The sequence below is a fragment of the Rutilus rutilus genome (genome assembly GCF_951802725.1).
Source record: "Rutilus rutilus genome assembly, chromosome: 23".
Lineage (NCBI taxonomy): Eukaryota > Metazoa > Chordata > Actinopteri > Cypriniformes > Leuciscidae > Rutilus > Rutilus rutilus.
In genome coordinates, this window is record NC_140233.1 from 256,384 (window position 1) to 277,500 (window position 21,117).

General features: G+C 43.8%; 1 protein-coding gene across 3 annotated transcripts in view; it reads right to left on the reverse strand.

The window, feature by feature from the left end:
• Positions 1-576: 576 nt before the first annotated feature.
• Positions 577-21,117, reverse strand: part of cntn1a (contactin 1a) — a 62,232-nt gene continuing 41,691 nt past the window's right edge. For all 3 annotated transcript variants that reach the window (XM_084396399.1, XM_084396398.1, XM_084396400.1), the window contains exons 8-24: positions 20,617-20,716; positions 19,575-19,759; positions 16,391-16,515; positions 15,204-15,324; positions 14,968-15,118; positions 13,651-13,778; positions 12,897-13,069; positions 11,073-11,217; positions 10,531-10,689; positions 9,568-9,717; positions 6,813-6,883; positions 5,755-5,989; positions 5,564-5,661; positions 4,521-4,710; positions 4,104-4,222; positions 3,147-3,300; positions 577-1,847 (exon numbers count right to left, since the gene is read on the reverse strand). In XM_084396399.1, the coding sequence (XP_084252525.1) occupies positions 1,768-1,847; positions 3,147-3,300; positions 4,104-4,222; positions 4,521-4,710; positions 5,564-5,661; positions 5,755-5,989; positions 6,813-6,883; positions 9,568-9,717; positions 10,531-10,689; positions 11,073-11,217; positions 12,897-13,069; positions 13,651-13,778; positions 14,968-15,118; positions 15,204-15,324; positions 16,391-16,515; positions 19,575-19,759; positions 20,617-20,716 (2,384 nt within the window). In that variant the 3' untranslated portion in view covers positions 577-1,767. The remainder of the gene's footprint in view (positions 1,848-3,146; positions 3,301-4,103; positions 4,223-4,520; positions 4,711-5,563; positions 5,662-5,754; positions 5,990-6,812; positions 6,884-9,567; positions 9,718-10,530; positions 10,690-11,072; positions 11,218-12,896; positions 13,070-13,650; positions 13,779-14,967; positions 15,119-15,203; positions 15,325-16,390; positions 16,516-19,574; positions 19,760-20,616; positions 20,717-21,117) is intronic.

Sequence of the window (21,117 nt, forward strand, 5' to 3'; positions counted from 1 at the left end):
CCCCAGTGTCATCTTCTTGTTGGTTTGGTGAACAGACCACAGTATTGAGTAAATGATTATCATTTGTACCTCGTAATCTTATTAATCCATTCATGGTTAATATAGAATTTTTTAGAAATGTTAAATTAAAGAGTTTTTAAATCCAGATTTTGATGCAACACCATATACAAAAATTTGAGCCAGAGTATCATTTATCAACAACCATGATGATTTCGGTGTCTCGGTGGGCAGAGGTTCGCCTCACAGCAAGAAGGAGTTTCATGACTGTAATGAAGGATTACTCACTGGAGTAAAAATTTGGCCTGCTCTTTCATGAATGTGTGTGAAATATGTTTAAAGCCATTTTACCACTTGGTTAGTGATTCAGGACAGAACAGAGTCTGTTCTAACATGAAGATGTTCCAGATTAGAGACCAGTCTAACTCGTGTCCTCACCCTGGGGTTTTGTAGCTTGTATTTTAAAGTTCATTTCTAAACACACACACACACTGATTAAATGTTCTGAAGAATAGTGAGGTCCATATTTCAGCACACAGATTTTGCGTTACAGAATGAATAAGAAACACACAGGAGATGTTTGTTTGGTCTCTATAAAGTTTAATTGAAGACTGAGTTGAATGAAGCCGGTAATAATCACTGACAGGTTAGTCTAGTTAAAGAGTCTGACCTGTGCTTGAACTGAACCAATGAGTATGAAGATCAGTCCATTCAATCCCATCATGCATCTGGCCTCTGAATAACTGCAGGCCACTAAAGCTCAAGGCATCCATGCATTTGGCAAAACTCTCTCACGCAGAAGAAGATCAGGAGAAGAGGAACTCAGTGCTGCTTTAAACCAGGAGAACACTTTACATCACCGCTTCCTTAAAAACAAGACACTTCTGATCCTGATACGAGCGTTTCTCCTGATCAATAACACAAAATATACGTCTATCATCAGATGAATGGCCAAACATATCATCCGTTTATAAAGGAGTGAACAGAAGTCATGATTTCAGGACTGGAATGAATCAGTTTTTGTTTGAATCAGCGACACTGAATATAAACAGACTGAGATGCTCATTAAAGTTAGCGGCGTAGCAACTGTTACAAACATTATTCTGAAAATAAAACGCAGTTAAATGACATTCATCACGAATCACCTGCGAACAACAGAATGATACAGTCAAAACAAAAGCGTTTGTGCTCAAGAATCAATTATAAATCACTGAATCTGTTCATCACATGATTATTATATTCATCCGCCGTTTCGTCTGAAACACGAACGCATCCGTTTACATCAGCTGATCACCTTTCATTAGAGTGAAAACACAAACGTCCATTTCATTCAGCCGCTCACGTTCCAAAGCACAAATCATAGTTAAAAAAATCTAGAGGTATGCTAATATAAAAACAGGTACGATACCGAATAGACCAATATCTATATCAATTATTGCATATATAATAATCCAGTAAAAGTGAAAGAATTGTTGCTTTGCTTTGACTGTATCCGTCACAGAAATAAGAGAAAGCCACTGATCTGACGACGACATAAAGACGAACATGAGACGCTCAGACGCTGATCCGTCACCGCTGAACCTCACAGGAAGTCTCGCAGCGGCACTTCCTGTGGCAGATCCTGCTGGACCAATCAGAGAGTGAGATGTTGTAAGGCATATTGAACTGACATTGAACACACGTTCTGTCCCGAATCGTCAGTCCGGACGGACTCGGGAATATGAGCGTGTTTCATCCGTGAGAGTTTGTTGAATCAGGATGAATCTACATTCAGAGAATCAAACTCAACAGAGCCGTGAGGATCAGCGAGGAGAAGAAGCCGAGAGACGGAGACGCCAGAGCCGCTGCACCTGCACACACACACACACACACACACAAACACACACATTAGAAAACTTCATAGATGAATCGACTTTGTATTATAATAAATTAACTTTACATGATGAACTCAATCAACACTGTACTGAACTGATTCATACTGAACTGATTCATACTGAACTGATTCATACTGAACTGATTCATACTGAACTGAACTGAATCAACACTGACTCAGTTCAGTATTCACATTTTCATTGTCAGATTCAGATTCAGTTCCCGGAGTCGAGTAGTTGCCCCTTACTGGCCCAACCGGACCTGGTTCCCCAAACTGATGCTCCTCCCATGGCCCATTCCTCTCAGGGAGGACCTCCTCTCCCAGGGCCGGGCCACCGTACGGCACCCGCGTCCAGACCTCTGGAAACTCCATGTCTGGTCCCTGGACGGGGAGGTTCTCGGTGATCTACCACAAGCAGTTGTAGACACCATCACTACGCTCTGAAGTGGAACCTGTTCGTTGACTGGTGTTCTTCTACCGAACTCGGTACTTTTAATGGCACCAACCAAAGTACATTGGCACTACCGTGTACCGATTCACATTAAATACAGATGGGTACCGGCACCGAATTTCATTAAAATGTGAACGGTACCCAACCCTACCGAGAAGCCCCCGAGATGTTGGATCTGTGCTGGGCTGTCTGCTGGAGCGAGGGCTGTCTGCCTCCACCCTCACACTGTGTGTCTCCTCTATCGCCACACATCCCGACGCAGTGGATGGGAACTCCTTGGGTTAGCAGGACCTGATCGCCAGGCTCCTGAGGGGCACGAGGAGACCGAACCCCCCCATACGCTCCTGGGACGGGTCTCTGGTGCTGACGGCACGGCACAGCCCTCCCTTTGAGCCACTGCAGGCGGACGAGTTAGAAGTCCTGGTGCTTGCATTCACTTCCTAATTATACCCAAATTAGATGCAAATCTTGCACTGTTAACACTCGAAGATGATAGGGAATCTTTCCTGGCGCTATCCCAGATACGGCGACACGTTAGATTCTCCGTTCCTTCAGGGAACGAGGGTTACATATGTAAACGAGACGTTACACTGTAACAAGAACACCTTCAAATAAAGTGTAATCGTTTTGTTATTTCTTTCAGTTAACGTTTACTTCATTTCAAGTAACGAAAGTGTCTTTGGTTGTTTGATTGAATTCAATGTGATTCGCTCTGGATAAAAGCATCTGCCAAATGCATAGAAATATAATGACAAACTGCTCATGAATGCAAGTCACTTTTGTTGAACACTTCAGGAAGTTCTGCTGTCTGAGAGGACGCTGTACCTGGGATGCGCATGTGTGCGACCGCCCCGTCTCCGCCCTCGCTGTGAGCGCGCACCTCCACCAGGTAATCCTCCTTCATCCGCGGCAGATCGATGGACTGCTTCTCTGTGGTGTACAGCGTTCCACTGGGCTGCCCCTCCTTCCGGTACAGGACCTGAGGGACAACAGGGACAGGTCAAGAGCCGGTCACAACAATCACATCATTACGTGTGAGTCAAAGCAGCAGCTTCTATCAGGAACACAGTCTTCAGGCTCCTCCGGCCCCTCCAGTGTTCCTGTACGTCAACACTCATGTTCCTGGTCAGCTGGAGTCAGAGTAACAGCGGCATCTGTTCATTTCTCTTCTCTGATGATGTGGGCGGGGCAACCTGTCACTCACATGAGATCAGCCAATAGCAAACCACAACCATCCAATCAATTCCCCACAGACACAATCAAGCCCCGCCCACATTTCCTCTCGTTCCACAAGCGTTTCACTCGATATACGACACAATAGAGAAGAGAAGATTAGCATAACTTCAGTTACATGACAACTTGGCCGGTAATATTAGTTTTGAAAGGCCAGTAAACATGGATATATGACGTTATATCTCAATGGCTTCTTAAAAAGCCTAAAACAATAACTATGATTATTCTGAACGACAGCAGGTCGAAATCTAGAAACTTGACTGAAATGCAGAGGGTTTCAGCAGTGGAGGATTAAAGTTTGATTCCTGCCAGATTTACACTCAGAAAGCTGAAGTTTAGATTGATTATATATTGTAAAATGCACATGAGGGAACAACATATTTTTGTCAAAACTGATGATGTAATTGTGAAAGGGAACACGTTCATTGTCATTCATAATATTATACCCAAAGTGATGTACGCTAAAACTGATGTGTGTGTATTGATTGATATACAGTGTTGATTTCTGGACATTGATGTGCATGTTCATCTGAAGGCAGTGTTTCTGACCTTATATCCGGCCACGTTGGACTCGTTGGCCAGCGCCTGCACCTTCTCCCAGCCGATGTTGATGGTCGTGCTGCTGTAGTGCTTCTTCGTGGTGAAGATCTTCGGAGGCTGACTGGGAGCTGAGGAACACCATCAGACCAGAGACCCATCTCAAGCTCATACTTGGACACATTGAGTTGTATGTACTCTGATTATATATATAATTTTTTTTATTTTATTGTTTAGATTGACTGCACTTCTGACTCCTGGTCTTCATTCATCATATCTGGTCCTTTGGTCTTTAACTGTAAATCTACAATCGCCACAATACCCTACAATCTATATATATATATGTGTGTATATTATTTTGACAATAAATACTGGTCTTTAGTACTGTGGACTGCTAGTTCAGTGTCTGGTCAGTGTGGTCAGACTCACGGGCTTTCTTGGTGTGGATCTTGTGCCTCTGGCTGGCGGGTCCGTACCCGCCGCCGTTATACGCCCGCACCTCGATCAGGTAATGCGAGTCAGCTGTCATGTTGTCCAGGCGTGTGTGGTTCTCTCGACTCTGCAACGGAACCCACCGCACCGCCGCCTCGTTCTCCAGCGCCTCCCTCCAGTACCGGACCTGAGAGAGAACACGGGAGTTAACGCTGAGTTTAAAGGTGACACAGTATGCCCCTTTTCACCAGATGTGATATTAATCTCTGGTGTCCCCAGAATGTGTCTGTGAAATTTCAGCTCCAAATTTTCCCCTTTTTGGGTGTTGGCAAAAACGCGCCGTTTTAGTGTGTCCCTTTAAATGCAAATGAGCTTTAGCTCCGCCTCCGTTCAGAAGAGGGCGGAGTCTTTACAGGAGCTTCAGAAACTCCGGCAATAACAAAACAGGCCAATCTCACTCATCCAGAATCCCAGAGTAACCAGTAGCGAGTGCAGCCTTACGGAGAGACTCAGGAAGAGCTTCTGAATGTTAGTGGAGACATTTGTGTAGTTGTTGTGGAGTTACACTGATCATCTCATCATCATGTTGAACTTCTCCACAAGTGTCCACAGTTCCTGAGGTGTTTATAAGACAGCGGTGACATGTTCTGGTCAATAGTGTTCAGTGCTCGTCTGTGCTCAACCACAGAACAGTTTCAGGCTTTGCTGGATCTTTATCATTGCGTTAGAACTGGTCTCTGTTGTCGCTTGTGGAACCAGATGTCGGCTGGTGTGTGTAAACGTGCAGATTAAGGGCCGGGAATATTATAATAAGATCCTCTTCATACCTCAGAAGGAGAGCGAAATCTGATTGGCTTATTTTATAACATGCTTGCAGAGAAAGGCTCACCAGAACACAGTTACTGGGTTTCACTTTTTTCAGGTTTTCTGGGTTGTTAGAAGCACCGGGACCCGATTATAGCACTTACACACGGAGAAACTCAGATTATCATGATATGTCCCCTTTAACAGAGAACAGTGTGTGACGGGCCGGTCAGTACCTGGTAGCCCTGGACGTTCTGCACCGGGAACCAGGACACCACGGCTTGAGTGGCCGACAGCGCTCTGACCTCGGCGATGATGGGAGCGTCTGCCGGAACTGAGACACACACACACACACACACACACACACACCAGTCAGAACTTCTACACCTGCGTTACCTGTCGAGTCTGATGCTGCGCAGTCACTCACCGTCCTGCGCCGACTCGATGAAGGCGCTGAGGCTGAACGGACCCTCGCCCTGACTGTTGAAGGCCTTCATCTTCACCTCGAACCTGCTGGACGGGGGGATTTTGGGGTCTTTGTGGACGTACTTCCGGGCCTGTGGATCGGTGACCGTCACCCGCAGCCACTCTGGGTCGTTCTGAGGCTTGAAGGCAATGATGTAGCCGAAGTTACTGCCGTAGTAGTACTGCGACTGGACCGGCTGCGGACCAGAACCACATCAGAACCACATTAGGACCAGAACCACATCAGAACCACATTAGGACCAGAACCACATCAGAACCAAAACCACATCAGAACCACAACACGGCTCAGCTGCTTATTCACACTATATAAAGACTAATTAAATATGCACTCATTTCCAGATCAGAAATCTGAACACTGGATAAAGCAGGTTCAAAGTTCTGGTGTGAATATGTTGATATATTAAAGGTTTTTCCAGAGGGGATTTTGTCTTTGTCTCACTATAAAACCCTCTAACCCCCAACAGACAGAGCAACTGTTCTATAAATCAGGCAAATGATACATGAACAAACCTTTAGGATATAGATATGAATGAAACTGTAAAATGTTGTGTGTGTGTGTGTGTGTGTGTGTGTGTGTGTGTGTGAAGCTGCTGAAGGGGAGATTTCTGACTCACTCACCGCCTTTACAGACTGAAATCTACAGACGCTAATAGATCAAGTGCACTAAAATAAACACTTAAATGTGTGTTTTGGATGTTTTCTTTCACTAGTCTGAAAGAAGACAAGTTATAAAAGCAAAACAGTTATTTCACCAATAACAATAAACTGTTTTTTTGCTGTTGTTTGTTTCAGTTTTAACCAGCTGTCACTCACATGAGATCCACCAATAGCAAACCACAACCATCCAATCAATTCCCCACGGACAAAATCAAGCCCCGCCCACATGTGTTCTTGTTCCAGAAAGAATTGAAGATGAGTGTCAGATGAAAATGACAGGAGAAAGTGTGTTTTGCTGTCATTCAGAGAGACTGGGGTTGATGATAATGTGAGTTCTGGTACCGTCCATGTGATGGTGAGCTCGCGACTGGCTCCGCCTCCTCCACTGATGTCTGACGGAGCCACGACCGGCCCTACAGAGAGAGAGAGAGAGAGAGAGAGAGAGAGAGAGAGAGAGAGAGAGAGAGAGAGAGAGAGAGAGAGAGAGAGAGAGAGAGAGAGTCAAACACTACATACATGACCATGTTCACGGCTGCACTGTAATGCAGTTACTATGGTCAGAATGCTTTTAATACTCAGTGTTAATATTTACGTCTTGTTTCCTACTTATTTTCTATATATATATATGTTTTTTTTTTCTCTTCTTTATGTATTGATGTCGTTTGTGATTGTAAAGCACTTTGGGCAAGCTGTGCTGTATTAAACTGTGCTATATCAGAATAACAAAGAAAGAAAGAAAAAAGAAAGAATTCTCAGTGTTAGAGGTTTAATCACATCAATATCAGCAAAAAACACAAGGTCCAAACGAAGCTCATGATGATAATCACAACAACAAAACTTACTGAATTACCAGTACTAACTCTACTGGAATGAAATCAATTCGTTTGAAATTATATCTCATGACTGATCAAAAATACTCTAAATTTATGAAACTTAAATATTATTTTCTAACACAATCACATCATGTTACTCGAAAATGTTTAAAAAATATATATACTCGTATTTATAATGAAAAAGATGTTGCACTGGTTGATCAGTAGGTGGCAGCAGAGGGAATGTAGGGTTCATGTAGCCTCAGACCTAGACTGAACGTCTGATGCATTTGGCACACTTTTCTGGAAACACTTCAGGAGTTTGGAAGTCGCGATCTGATTGGTTGAATTCTACAGGATGTCCGGGAGACGTGTGTGTTCTTTATCAGTACGCCTGGAAACAAATGCTGCGACTCCAAATCCCCTCGTGGAACAATAATGCCGTCGTTTACAACTGTGACAATGAGCGCTTACCAGGATCAGCTAAACGCGGGATCTTCAGAAGTATGTGAAGTTTGCTTCCATTGTTGCTGTAAACTTGCACAACTTTCTTGAATGAATCATTTATTAGATTGAGGACAAAATTTTACTGTTTAATGTTATTTTTCAGTATTATTTTTCTTTATAATTTTTTTTATAATTTGTATAATTCATTTTGTGAAGTCAGAGAGTGTTGTACATGTGTGCTGAGGAGAGATATGGGATGAGCTATATTTTGCATAGAAGTATGTGTGCAATGTTTATTTCCAAGTTAGTATTTTTTGTATGGTTTTACTTTCAGTTTTAGTTAATAACCATACTCATGTTTACTCACAACATTCAGTCTGAAAGTGTGTGTTGGATATGGGAAAGAGGTATTTTGAGACAAATTTAAAAACAAAAGTCTGACCCACATGATCACCACAGAAATAACAAAATCCAAAACAACAAATAAATTATGCATATTATGACAGTGTTTAATAATTTACCAAATTTGGTTCCTGCACTAAAAACTATGGATTTTTTTTTTGCATGTTTAATGTACCGCTTCCTGTTCAAAGCAAAGCCGAACGCAGAAGGAGGGTTAAAGGATCTTGTAATAGTGTGGTGGTAACTGAAGGCACAAGATGAAGATGAGGGTATATGATGAAAAAGCTTAGCTGGTAGTGTTGAGGCGGTGGCTTAGGTGGAGGGCGTGGAGCTGGTGGTGGGAGGAGTCCAGAGAGAGGGGGCGTACTGAACCCTGGGACCGATCGGTGGAGGCGAAACCATGGTGAGTGGTGGAGGAACTGGTGGAGCAGAGAGGCTGATGGACCAGGGCGACATCGCAGGCTTGGAAGACTGGTGCTGAGCTGCGGGCTCGCGGGACTGAGGCGGTGACTGGGCGACGATGTGGCGAGCGAGGATGACGAGGAGGTCGGAGAAAGGGAGAAGCCCGATGAAGCCGTAGGGGTGCAGGGAGAGGGCGCTGCCGGAATCCCTAAAGTCCGATGTGGAAGCTTCCGGGCAGATAGGCCGCGGAGGCGTGGAGGGAGCGGTGAGCCGAGGCGATGGTGAGGCCCGAAGTGTACCGGGGCACTCGGCCTCACGCCAAGCTGGTGGAGGGGAAGCCCGAGGCGCAGAGGATGAGCCGCACGGAGTGAGCGGCGGAGGCAGAGCCGAGGAGCTGGACCACACCTGTGGTGCCGATGGACACAGGGGACTGGCCATGACCAGCGATGGAGACGGGATGAGGACAACAGGCAGGGATATGGGCAGAAGACTTACGGACGGGACCTGAGAAGACGATGATGACTCGATGGTGGGGACTTGGATCCGCGGACCACAGGTCTATTAGGTCCAGGTCCGCTCCTGGCCTGTCTTCGTCCACTCCGGGGCCTTGATGTTCTTCGGCTCTGGTTCCTCGATGATCTCCGTGGGCGCCTCGGCTCCCTGGCTGTGAGGGTGATGCTTCCGGAGGCCCCAGGCCAGGAACCCAAGCCACTTACGGTTCTCCGGGAGGAGAAGGAATCTCTTTGAGAGGTCGGTTCTTTTGTAACGGTGTGGTGGCAATTGAAGATGAAGATGAGGGTATAACACATTGTTTACTTATAAAACTGAGGCAGGACCGACAGAACCACAGCTAACATTAACGAGAACGAGGGACTGAACAGAACAGGGAGTATAAATACACAGGATGAAATGAGGAAACTAACTAGACACAGGTGGAGGAAGATGAACTAATCAGGGCCTAACGAGAGCAGGTGCAGACAGACAGAACATAACTGTGGCAGATCTGAGGTCAGTGAAGGGCAGACGGGACTCACGGGCTTCTCTGGTGGTGATGCGGGGCGAGGCGTCACTCGGCGGGCCGGTGCCCAGTGTGTTGGTGGCCGTGACCCTGAACTCGTACTCCGTCCAGGGCGTCAGGTTCATCACTGTGGCCATTTCTGCATTTCCCTCCACATTCACTGGAGCTGAAGACACAGAATCACTGCTTCAGATCCTAGTGCTCTAATGAAGATCAGTAGCTACGTTTACATGGACACTTTTTGCTTCGATCTGAATGAATTCATTCTGATTGATGAATCAGGATGTAGTGTTTACATGAATGCTAAAAAAGTGATCGGGTTGATGAGCGTGTTTATATGTCACAAGCTTCTGATCGAGTTTAATCTTTTGACATGTGCACACTGCACGAATATACAGAGTTTCCCACTGTTGTTGCACACTAACCATCCTCCATTTCTATGTTTTAAAAAGCAGACTTAATATTTATCTATTTCGGGTCCTAATTATGCGCCGACGAGCACTGAACCGTCGAGCCGTGCTGCTTGTATTTATCACGCAGTAAAGCCCCTTCCCGTGCCCAAACCGGTGTGTTCTGTGGATGCGAGTCTGAGGCGAGGACTGTCCTGCTCCACTTCACAGACGATGAGTGCTAAGAGAATTTCAGAATGACGGGACACTCATTTATTCAACAGGAAGAACAGCTCGTTCAGGGCGTCACACGTCATTACGCTATTTCTACGGGTCCTTTCAGTTTCAGTTTTCAATCCGATCGAGTGTTTATATGTCCTCTCGATCGGATTACAAAAGGAATAAACCACCCCTTACAATCCGAATGAAATTTTAATCAGCTCTGGCCAATTCATTCTGATTGACGTGGTTACTTCACTTTTTTATTCGGATTGGTCTACTGGTCCGATTACAGTCGTATTATTCGGGTCCATGTAAACGCAGCTGGTGATTGATGTGAAACATGCAGTAGATGTGTCTGACGTTCTGACCGGTGGTAGCGTCTCTCCAGTCCCGCTCGCTCAGGTCTCTGTACTGGATGCTGTATGTGGAGATGGGGCTCAGGTTATCGGTCCCGTGACTCCAGGTCACCCTCACACTGCTGGCCGTCACCTCGTCCACACGCACTCCACCGGGAGGACCTGGGGGACCTGAGGAGGAGAGGATACACACGTGATACACACGTCTCCTGAGGAGATCTCAACAATCTCTCAAACATCTGATTCAACAGATCTCAAGAAGAACTCACGGTTTTCTCATCAAATGATGATGAGAAACTAACTAACTTTATTCTAGATCTGCTGTAAAACCAAAACAATCTCTGTTACTTTAATTTCGTATTATCACTGTAAAGCTGCTTTGAAACAATCTATATTGTTAAAAGCGCTGTATATATGAAGGTGACTTGACTTGACTAATATATCATCCAATAAGAGAGTCCCAGTGGCCTGACGCATTCACTGGATTTCTGTCGCTCGATGTGTGCAGTAAAGCATTCTGGGATACGGGAAACATCAGGTTTATCCCGTCTCACCTCGGACCACCAGCTCTGCGGCGGCCGTGACATTGTCCACCGGCGTCTGAGCCGTACAGGCGTATCGTCCCGCGTGTCTCAGCTGTGCGTTACTGATCAGCAGCTCTGAGCTCGACGCCCCGGCCTGACCGGCCTGATTCACATCCTGACCAACAACAATGTTTGATAAATACACAAGACCGTAACCATAAAGTGAATAAAGAGTCACCACAACTGTAACGACAAAGAGGAACGATATCAGAATGATTTTTTCAAGCTGATAAACAGTAAAAACATTGACAGCCAATCAGAATCCAAGCAGCTTTAAATAACTTGAGCATTTAAAGCGACAGACGACAAAAACGCACCGCTTATAATAAACAGAACATTTTCATGCATTGGTGTGAACGCTAATATAGTTATCATCATAGTTATTGTTACAGCTATCGTTACAGCGTTATAGTTACCCTTACAGTATCATAGTTATAGTTAACGTTACAGTTATCAGTTATCATCATAGTTAACTGTTACAGTTACACTAATCATAGTTACCGTTACAGTTATCATCATAATGGTTAACGTTACAGTTACACTAATCATAGTTAACGTTACAGTTATCATCATAATGGTTAACGTTACAGTTACACTAATCATAGTTAACGTTACAGTTATCATCATAATGGTTAACGTTACAGTTACACTAATCATAGTTAACGTTACAGTTATCATCATAATGGTTAACGTTACAGTTACACTAATCATAGTTAACGTTACAGTTATCAACATTATAGTTATCGTTACAGTTACATTGAACTTAGGGATGGGACGGTATGAAAATTTCATATCACCATTAATCTATATTCAATATGTCCCCGTAATTATGTGGTAAAAAATAAAATAAAAAATCGGTGTAATAAGTGTACAATGATATACATTATTATCCCTTAAATGTCCCTCTTAATAGTCTTGTTTGAACCTGATCGTTTGTCTTTGGCTGAAAGCCACTTGCTGCGAACTTTTCTTCGCGGAAGCTTCACGTTTATTTCAAGTGAGTGAGATAAAATATTTCAACTCAAAACAACATTTTGTGCCCAATTATTTCCCAGACGTAGTTTTGGTATTGAGGGCAAAGTTAACTTGCCTTGCGTTCGCTATAAACAGTGGGTTATGGTCACACATAACCCGACTCGGCAGATTTGAAGTGTTTATTGTAGTGACCATCCTCGATTAAGTTTCACTCAGGACTTTTGTAAAAGCCAAAATATGACCACACCTCTTAAAAGGCTGAACAATCTCCCGAGCACAGTCACTGCCTTCCGCCATTCCTTCTCGAATAAAAAAAAAAACAACAACAACATTGTGCGCCTGCGCCTGCGTCAGACTGTTGCTGGCTGTACAGGATTTACAGTGAGTTATTAAAATCGCGATAATCAAATACAGTTTTAATGATAATTAAATTTTAACCGATAATACTAACCGTCAGTACATTTTATCGTGTTTTATAGTGAAACCGGTAATCGTCCCATCCTTAATTGAACTATACAGTTATTGTTATAGTTATTGCTTCAGTACTATTTATATTTATCATTATAGCTATTGTTACAGTTCTCACAGTTCTTGTTATAGTTATCATAGTTTTTATTAGAGTTATCATTACACTTATTGTTATAGTCAACACTGTTATAGTCATCATTTTAGTAACCGTTACGGTTTTTAATATAGTTACAGTTATGGATCTCGGAGTGAACAGGCCTTAAGGTCTGCTATTATTCAAGTCTTGATTCATTAAACTAAATCAATAAATATTAAATGCTTGTTATCAGTATTAAACAGACTGAAGTTCACCATCTTGTGCTCGTAATGCTCTCTGTCTCGGTCGAAGTCGATGACGTGCTCGTCGAGGGACCAGATGAAGGTGAGGTCAAGGGTCGGGTCATGTGACGCCGCACACTCCATCCTGACGCTCTGGCCCGCGCTGATGTCAGCGTTCGACGGGGCCAGAGTGATCTTAGTGGCGTCTGAGGAGAGAAAGAGAGACGCACTCCATTAAACATGACCAACTCAATCTGAACACAGACGACTCACAGCGACGGACAGGAGATTCAACAGGAGTCGAATCGAATGGCTCTTGTGTATTGATCACGTCAGCTGTACAGGTGCAGTTGTGTATTTGTGGCAAGAGTGAACCAGATTACAAACGTCTCTGTTGGCTTGAGAAAGCCTTGTCAGAAAGATTGAAGGCCATTAAAAGTCTGTCACACAAACAGAGGTGCTCTGGGTGGTTGCTAAAGAGTTGCTATGTGGTTGCTAGGGTGAACAGGACGTGTGTTGTGTTTACACAGATGATAACTGTTACAACGTTACAATTATCATCATAGTTACAGTTACAGTTATCATTGTTATAGTTATCATCATAGTTAACTGTTAGAAAGACTGGTCAGAAAGATTGAAGGCCATTCAGTCTGTCACACACACACACACACACACACACACACACACACACACACACACAGAGAGAGGTGCTCTGGGTGGTTGCTAAAGTGTTGCTATGTGGTTGCTATGGTGAACAGGACGTGTGTGTTGTGTTTCCATGTCGTACCCGTGACTAACAGCGATCCGGTGCTGTTCGCTCGGCCTCGGTCGTTCTCTGCGAAGCACGTGTATCTGCCCTCGTCTGATTTAGTGACGTTGAGCAGCTCTAAAGTCCCGTCCGGCCAGATGAAAACCCTGCATGAGAAAGGAAAGGCAAATACAGAATATTTCAGAGATAACAGGAAAATAATGCAACAAAGTTTGTTTCTAGAAGAAAGCAGTCCAGCTTAAGTAAGTTCAGAGATGGTTCATTTCTGTTTTAAAAAAGTTATTATTTAGTAAATGTGTATATATATATAACTGCTCTGGAGTGGTTCAGCTCAGTTTAGTTCTCATATAATAGTGTCAATGCAGGAGATCAATAATATTGTTGAATATTAAATGTCCTCAACTAAGCAAGACAGTGAAGGAACCAGAACCCCATCAGTGAGAGGAGAACCCAGACTCAGGCTCAGTTCTCCTCTGGCCGACGAGCCAACAGTGTGTGATTATGAGTCAGGCATCACAGGGCGAATTAACTATTAGCAGACAGGAAACTTCTTGCACAAAATAAATTCAAGCACTTTCAAGGACCTGGACCTAACCCTAACCCTAACCCTAACCCTAACCCTAATCCAAGGTTATTTTCGTAAACGAAAACTGAAACCAAGACTAAAACTATTGGTCAAAAAACATTTTGTAAAATAAAATAAAATAGAAATTTCAACACAAAACTATATAAAACTAAACGAAACTAACAACAGTTACTGAAAAACTAACTGAAATAAAATAATAATTAGCAAAAATCAATGCTCGTTATTAATAAGCTCTAATCCTGTACTGGAAAATCACTCTTTTTCCATTCCACTGCGCTACTGTATTAGTCAATGTGTGACCGCTGCGCTCAAGCCTCGCGTCTCCACTGCGCTACTGTATTAGTCAATGTGTGACCGCTGCGCTCGAGCCTCGCGTCTCGCGCATGACACAACGTTCCCTAAACGCAGCACTCAAGTTAAAACGGGAAGGGTTCTGTTAACTCTGCTAAACTAGAATTACTAAAACTGAAAGTAAATATATAAAAACTAAATAGAAATGTGTTCACAAAAATAAAAACTAAACTAAAACTAACAAAACCATTAATGAAACTAACTAAAACTGAAATTTATAGGAAATTTGAAAATGATATTAAAATAAAAACTAATTTAAAAATGCAAACCTATAATAAGCTTGGCTGTATCTCTGTGTTTATTTTCAAAAACTCTCCAGGGCCTGGACTTTTTCTTGTGTCAAGGATTCCCAGGACCCGTGGGAGCCCTGCTGGTGTGTGAGATGCGTGACCTCTGACCTGCTGGAGTTGTGCAGGAGCTCGGTCCCTTTGCTCCAGGAGATGCTGGGTCTCGGGGCCGCTCTGGGTCTGCAGTCGAACACCACACGCCCGTTCCTGGCCCCCAAGAGTTTAGCCTTCACCGGGTTCCACTCGAACGACGGAGCGCCGGCTGAGAACACACCACAACACACACAGTCAATGGAGGAACATCAGAGCCCTACAGCTCCCGCTCAGCCAATCAGAGTGGAGCTCACCGAACACGCGGAGCTCGGCGTTGGCGTAGATCACGCCGTGCCGGTTCTCAGCGATACACTGATACATGGCCGAATCCTCAAACGTCAGGCCCGTGAAGCGCAGCTCGTGGCTCCTGGAGTGCTGATGGAGAGAAGAACAGATTCATCATTAATGACATACATCAGCATCACCAGCTCTTACTACTGTACAATAACATTACAACAAACATAAATAGTTTTCAATTGAGAATTTAGAAAAAACGTACAAATAATTTGCACTGTATATATATATATAAACAATCTAATAACTGATTTGATTAGATAATAACATAAGAGAAAAAATTGGGGAAAAATAAAAACAGTTAAATTAATAAATAATGCAGTACAAATCCATAATTTAATGCAAATTAATTCTAATAAATAAATAAATAAAATATTATATTTTTGCTGTGTTTTATTTTATTTAATCAAATGAACTAATAAAACACACACACACACACACACACACACACACACATATATATATAAACAAAAATTAATAACTGATGCCGTACAAATCCATTATTTAATGTTAATTAATTCTAATAAGTAAATAAATAAAGTATTTGATTATTTATTAATTTATAAAATATTATAAAATAAAAACAATAATACAAAGTCATCAAATTAAAATAAAATATTAAAAGTTAATAAAAATACTGTGAAGACACTGATAATCTGTCTGGCATTATTATTCCGTCAGAAGTCGTGTTTGATTAGCATTCTGCGGGTCGCTGGTCGCTAACACACTTCAGGTGTTTGTATGAGCACCATCTGCTGTGACTTATGTAACCAGGAGCATGATGGGAAGGCCTCGCTCCAGACGGGAACACAGCCAGCCTTCGACCTCCACACACACTCAGTCATTACACTGGTCAACTTCAGCAGTTCACAAACGCATTTTACTGATCTGGACGCTTTCTGACATCTTTACTGACAGCAAACTGGGAAGATCCCGATTCCTGAAGCTCTGGGAGCAGAGGATGACGACGGGAAGGCTGGATTCATGTGTTTAACACTGATGCAGGATCAGTCACTCGGAATGAAAGCATTTGCCAAAAGCACGACAGCTCCTGCTCACAATGATCCGAGTTTAAGTGCCAAACCAACAGTTCTACAGTCAGTCCGGACTCTGGAGTCTCGTCAGTTCTGCTGTAATAAAGCCGTACCATTTGCCCGTTCTTCAGGAAGTGCACGTGGGGTTTGGGTTTCCCGCTGGACACACAGGACATGATGTAATCGCCTCCGATGTCCCTCTCCGAGCTGCGGATCTTCTCCACCCATTCAGGAGCTCCTGAGAGACACACACACACACGCACACGCACACATGCGCACACACACACACACACACACACACACACACACACACACACACACACACACACAGGACCATTTGTTATGTTTTTTGTGTGTCATTCACAGTGTTGGGGAAAGTTACTTTGAAAAGTAATGCATTACAATATTGCATTACTCCCCAAAAAAGTAACTAATTACTTAGTTGGGTACAGTAGAGTACAGTAGAGGTGGAGTACAGTAGAGTACAGTAGAGATAGAGTACAGTAGAGGTGGAGTACAGTAGAGTACAGTAGAGATAGAGTACAGTAGAGGTGGAGTACAGTGGAGTACAGTAGAGTACACCAGAGGTAGAGTACAGTAGAGGTAGAGTACAGTAGAGTACACCAGAGGTAGAGTACAGTAGAGGTAGAGTACAGTAGAGTACAGTAGAGGTAGAGTACAGTAGAGTACACCAGAGGTAGAGTACAGTAGAGGTAGAGTACAGTAGAGTACACCAGAGGTAGAGTACAGTAGAGTACAGTAGAGTACACCAGAGGTAGAGTACAGTAGAGGTAGAGTACAGTAGAGTACACCAGAGGTAGAGTACAGTAGAGGTAGAGTACAGTAGAGTACAGTAGAGGTAGAGTACAGTAGAGGTAGAGTACAGTAGAGGTAGAGTACAGTAGAGTACACCAGAGGTAGAGTACAGTAGAGGTAGAGTACAGTAGAGTACACCAGAGGTAGAGTACAGTAGAGTACAGTAGAGTACACCAGAGGTAGAGTACAGTAGAGGTAGAGTACAGTAGAGTACACCAGAGGTAGAGTACAGTAGAGTACACCAGAGGTAGAGTACAGTAGAGGTAGAGTACAGTAGAGGTAGAGTACAGTAGAGGTAGAGTACAGTAGAGGTAGAGTACAGTAGAGGTAGAGTACAGTAGAGTACACCAGAGGTAGAGTACAGTAGAGGTAGAGTACAGTAGAGTACACCAGAGGTAGAGTACAGTAGAGTACACCAGAGGTAGAGTACAGTAGAGGTAGAGTACAGTAGAGTACACCAGAGGTAGAGTACAGTAGAGTACAGTAGAGTACACCAGAGGTAGAGTACAGTAGAGGTAGAGTACAGTAGAGGTAAAGTACAGTAGAGGTAGAGTACAGTAGAGGTAGAGTACAGTAGAGGTAGAGTACAGTAGAGTACACCAGAGGTAGAGTACAGTAGAGGTAGAGTACAGTAGAGTACACCAGAGGTAGAGTACAGTAGAGGTAGAGTACAGTAGAGGTAGAGTACAGTAGAGTACAGTAGAGTACACCAGAGATAGCGTACAGTAGAGTACAGTAAAGTACAGTAGAGGTAGAGTACAGTAGAGTACACCAGAGGTAGAGTACAGTAGAGGTAGAGTACAGTAGAGTACAGTAGAGGTAGAGCACAGTAGAGGTAGAGTACAGTAGAGTACAGTAGAGGGGGAGTACACCAGAGATAGCGTACAGTAGAGTACAGTAGAGTACAGTAGAGGTAGAGTACAGTAGAGTACAGTAGAGTACAGTAGCGGTAGAGGTAGAGTACAGTAGAGTACACCAGAGGTAGAGTACAGTAGAGGTAGAGTACAGTAGAGTACAGCAGAGATAGAGTACAGTAGAGGTAGAGCACAGTAGAGGTAGAGTACAGTAGAGTACAGTAGAGGGGGAGTACAGTAGAGGCCGAGTACAGTAGAGTACAGTAGAGCTAGAGTACACCAGAGGTAGAGTACAGTAGAGGTAGAGTACAGTAGAGTACAGCAGAGGTAGAGTACAGTAGAGGTAGAGTACAGTAGAGTACAGCAGAGATAGAGTACAGTAGAGGTAGAACACAGTAGAGGTCGAGTACAGTAGAGTACAGCAGAGATAGCGTACAGTAGAGGGCGAGTACAGTAGAGGTAGAGTACAGCAGTGTAGAGTACACCAGAGGTAGAGTACAGTAGAGGGAGTACAGTAGAGTACAGTAGAGTACAGCAGTGTAGAGTACACCAGAGGTAGAGTACAGTAGAGGTAGAGTACAGCAGTGTAGAGTACAGTAGAGGGAGTACAGTAGAGGTAGAGTACAGTAGAGTACAGCAGAGATAGAGTACAGTAGAGGTAGAACACAGTAGAGGTCGAGTACAGTAGAGTACAGCAGAGATAGCGTACAGTAGAGGGCGAGTACAGTAGAGGTAGAGTACAGCAGTGTAGAGTACACCAGAGGTAGAGTACAGTAGAGGGAGTACAGTAGAGTACAGTAGAGTACAGCAGTGTAGAGTACACCAGAGGTAGAGTACAGTAGAGGTAGAGTACAGCAGTGTAGAGTACAGTAGAGGGAGTACAGTAGAGTACAGTAGAGGTAGAGTACAGCAGTGTAGAGTACACCAGAGGTAGAGTACAGTAGAGGTAGAGTACAGCAGTGTAGAGTACAGTAGAGTACAGTAGAGGTAGAGTACAGTAGCGGTAGAGTACAGTAGCGGTAGAGGTAGAGTACAGTAGAGGTAGAGTACAGCAGTGTAGAGTACAGTAGAGGGAGTACAGTAGAGTACAGTAGAGTACAGCAGTGTAGAGTACACCAGAGGTAGAGTACAGCAGTGTAGAGTACACCAGAGGTAGAGTACAGTAGAGGATGAGTACAGTAGAGTACAGTAGAGGGAGTACAGTAGAGGTAGAGTACAGTAGAGGTAGAGTACAGTAGAGGGAGTACACCAGAGGTAGAGTACAGTAGAGGTAGAGTACAGCAGTGTAGAGTACACCAGAGGTAGAGTACAGTAGAGGTAGAGTACAGCAGTGTAGAGTACACCAGAGGTAGAGTACAGTAGAGGATGAGTACAGTAGAGTACAGTAGAGGATGAGTACAGTAGAGTACAGTAGAGGGAGTACAGTAGAGTACAGTAGAGTACACCAGAGGTAGAGTACAGTAGAGATAGCGTACAGTAGAGGATGAGTACAGTAGAGTACAGTAGAGGGAGCACAGTAGAGTACAGTAGAGGGGGAGCACAGTAGAGTACAGTAGAGGGGGAGCACAGTACAGTACAGTAGAGGTAGAGTACAGTCGAGGTACAGTAGATGGGTCATGTGACTCACCCTCCACGTGCAGGTGTGTTCTGTGCCAGTCTTTGCCTTTGGAGTTGTCGGCCTCACACTCATACAGACCCTCATCCTCATACTGTATATCATAGAGATGGAGGAGTGTTCCCGCCATACTGATGTCATGACGACGGGCCGGCAGCTCGCCATCCACCTTCCTCCAGTGGATCTGAGGGATGGGGCTGAACACACACACACACACACACACACACACACACACACACACACACACACGCGCACGCGCACACATATGCACACACACACATAACACAGAGAGAACCTCTTAATCATTTAAACACAATTAATAAATTAATCAGTTAAAGACCTATCAGCCGGCAGCATTCAGAGCTTCATGCCAGAGCTATGTAATTGTGTCAGTCAGCTATAGATGAAGACACGGCCGGAGAGGATGAAGACCTGCAGGACGTTTATCATAACTCTCTGAACGTTAAAAACATCCAGTTTTCTAAAGGTTTTAAAAATGTTTCTTCATGGTTATGTGAACATAAAGAGAAAACTGCATTTCATCGTTCTTCAATCATTATGGGAACGTTACATTTGAATGTTCTCTGAACGTTCTGAAACAAGGAGTTACATTTAAAAAGATGTTAGACGAATGTCCAACTAAACATTTATGAAAAAACTTCATGAATGACGTATAAATGTTAAAGGCCAGATAATCTGGAACGAACGTTCTATTAACGTTACTAGAAAAACGTTTGTTTGTAACGTTGAGCGAACCTTGCCAGAACGTTCCCTGTTAGCTGTGGATTCAGTATGCAAATATTACAGTGATGTCACGATAGAATGTTCAGTATCAGTATCATTATCAACATCAGTGTCGCTCAGTGGGAGATTTTCCCCATTTGAACTTTAAGAAGTTTATAAAGAGCACATCTAATGCTGAAAAGATGAAAAATGATGATGAAAACTGAAATATTTGCAGAAAATTGCGCTGAATAATAAATCGTTTGAGAGAAATGATTGAAGCGGTGCTTTTGCAAACAGCAGAAATCATGTGGTTGGCGTTTTTTCTTACTTTCCCAGCGCGAAGCACTCGAGCGTGATGTTCTGCCCCGCCAGCGCGAAGACGTCAGGAGATTTGACTTTGATGTCAGCGGGATATTTCCTCACAGAACCTGAAGGAGAGCAGATACGAGACTCTCTCAGTAGAGCTCCTGATCTGAAGACTCAGAACACACTCATGATGTCGCGTGTAATCGTCACGGTCACCAGCTGGAGTGCCCATGAGAGCCACCAGAGGGCGCTCCACATCAGACTATTGTCATTCCCTCACAAGCTACATTTCCCATAAGTCACTGCCCGGACTCATCATCCCTGACTGCATCCACCTGTGTCTCGTTACCCTGTCAGTCTCAGCCTATTTAAACCATGTGTACTCATTCATTCCCTGCGAAGTCTTGTTTAGTGTCACACTGCAATTCCAAGCATTCTCCTGGTTTTCGATCTTCTGTCCGGTTTCTTGGTTTCCTCTGTGTTTGCCTGTGCCCTTTGACCCTGTTACTGTTTGGACTGATTA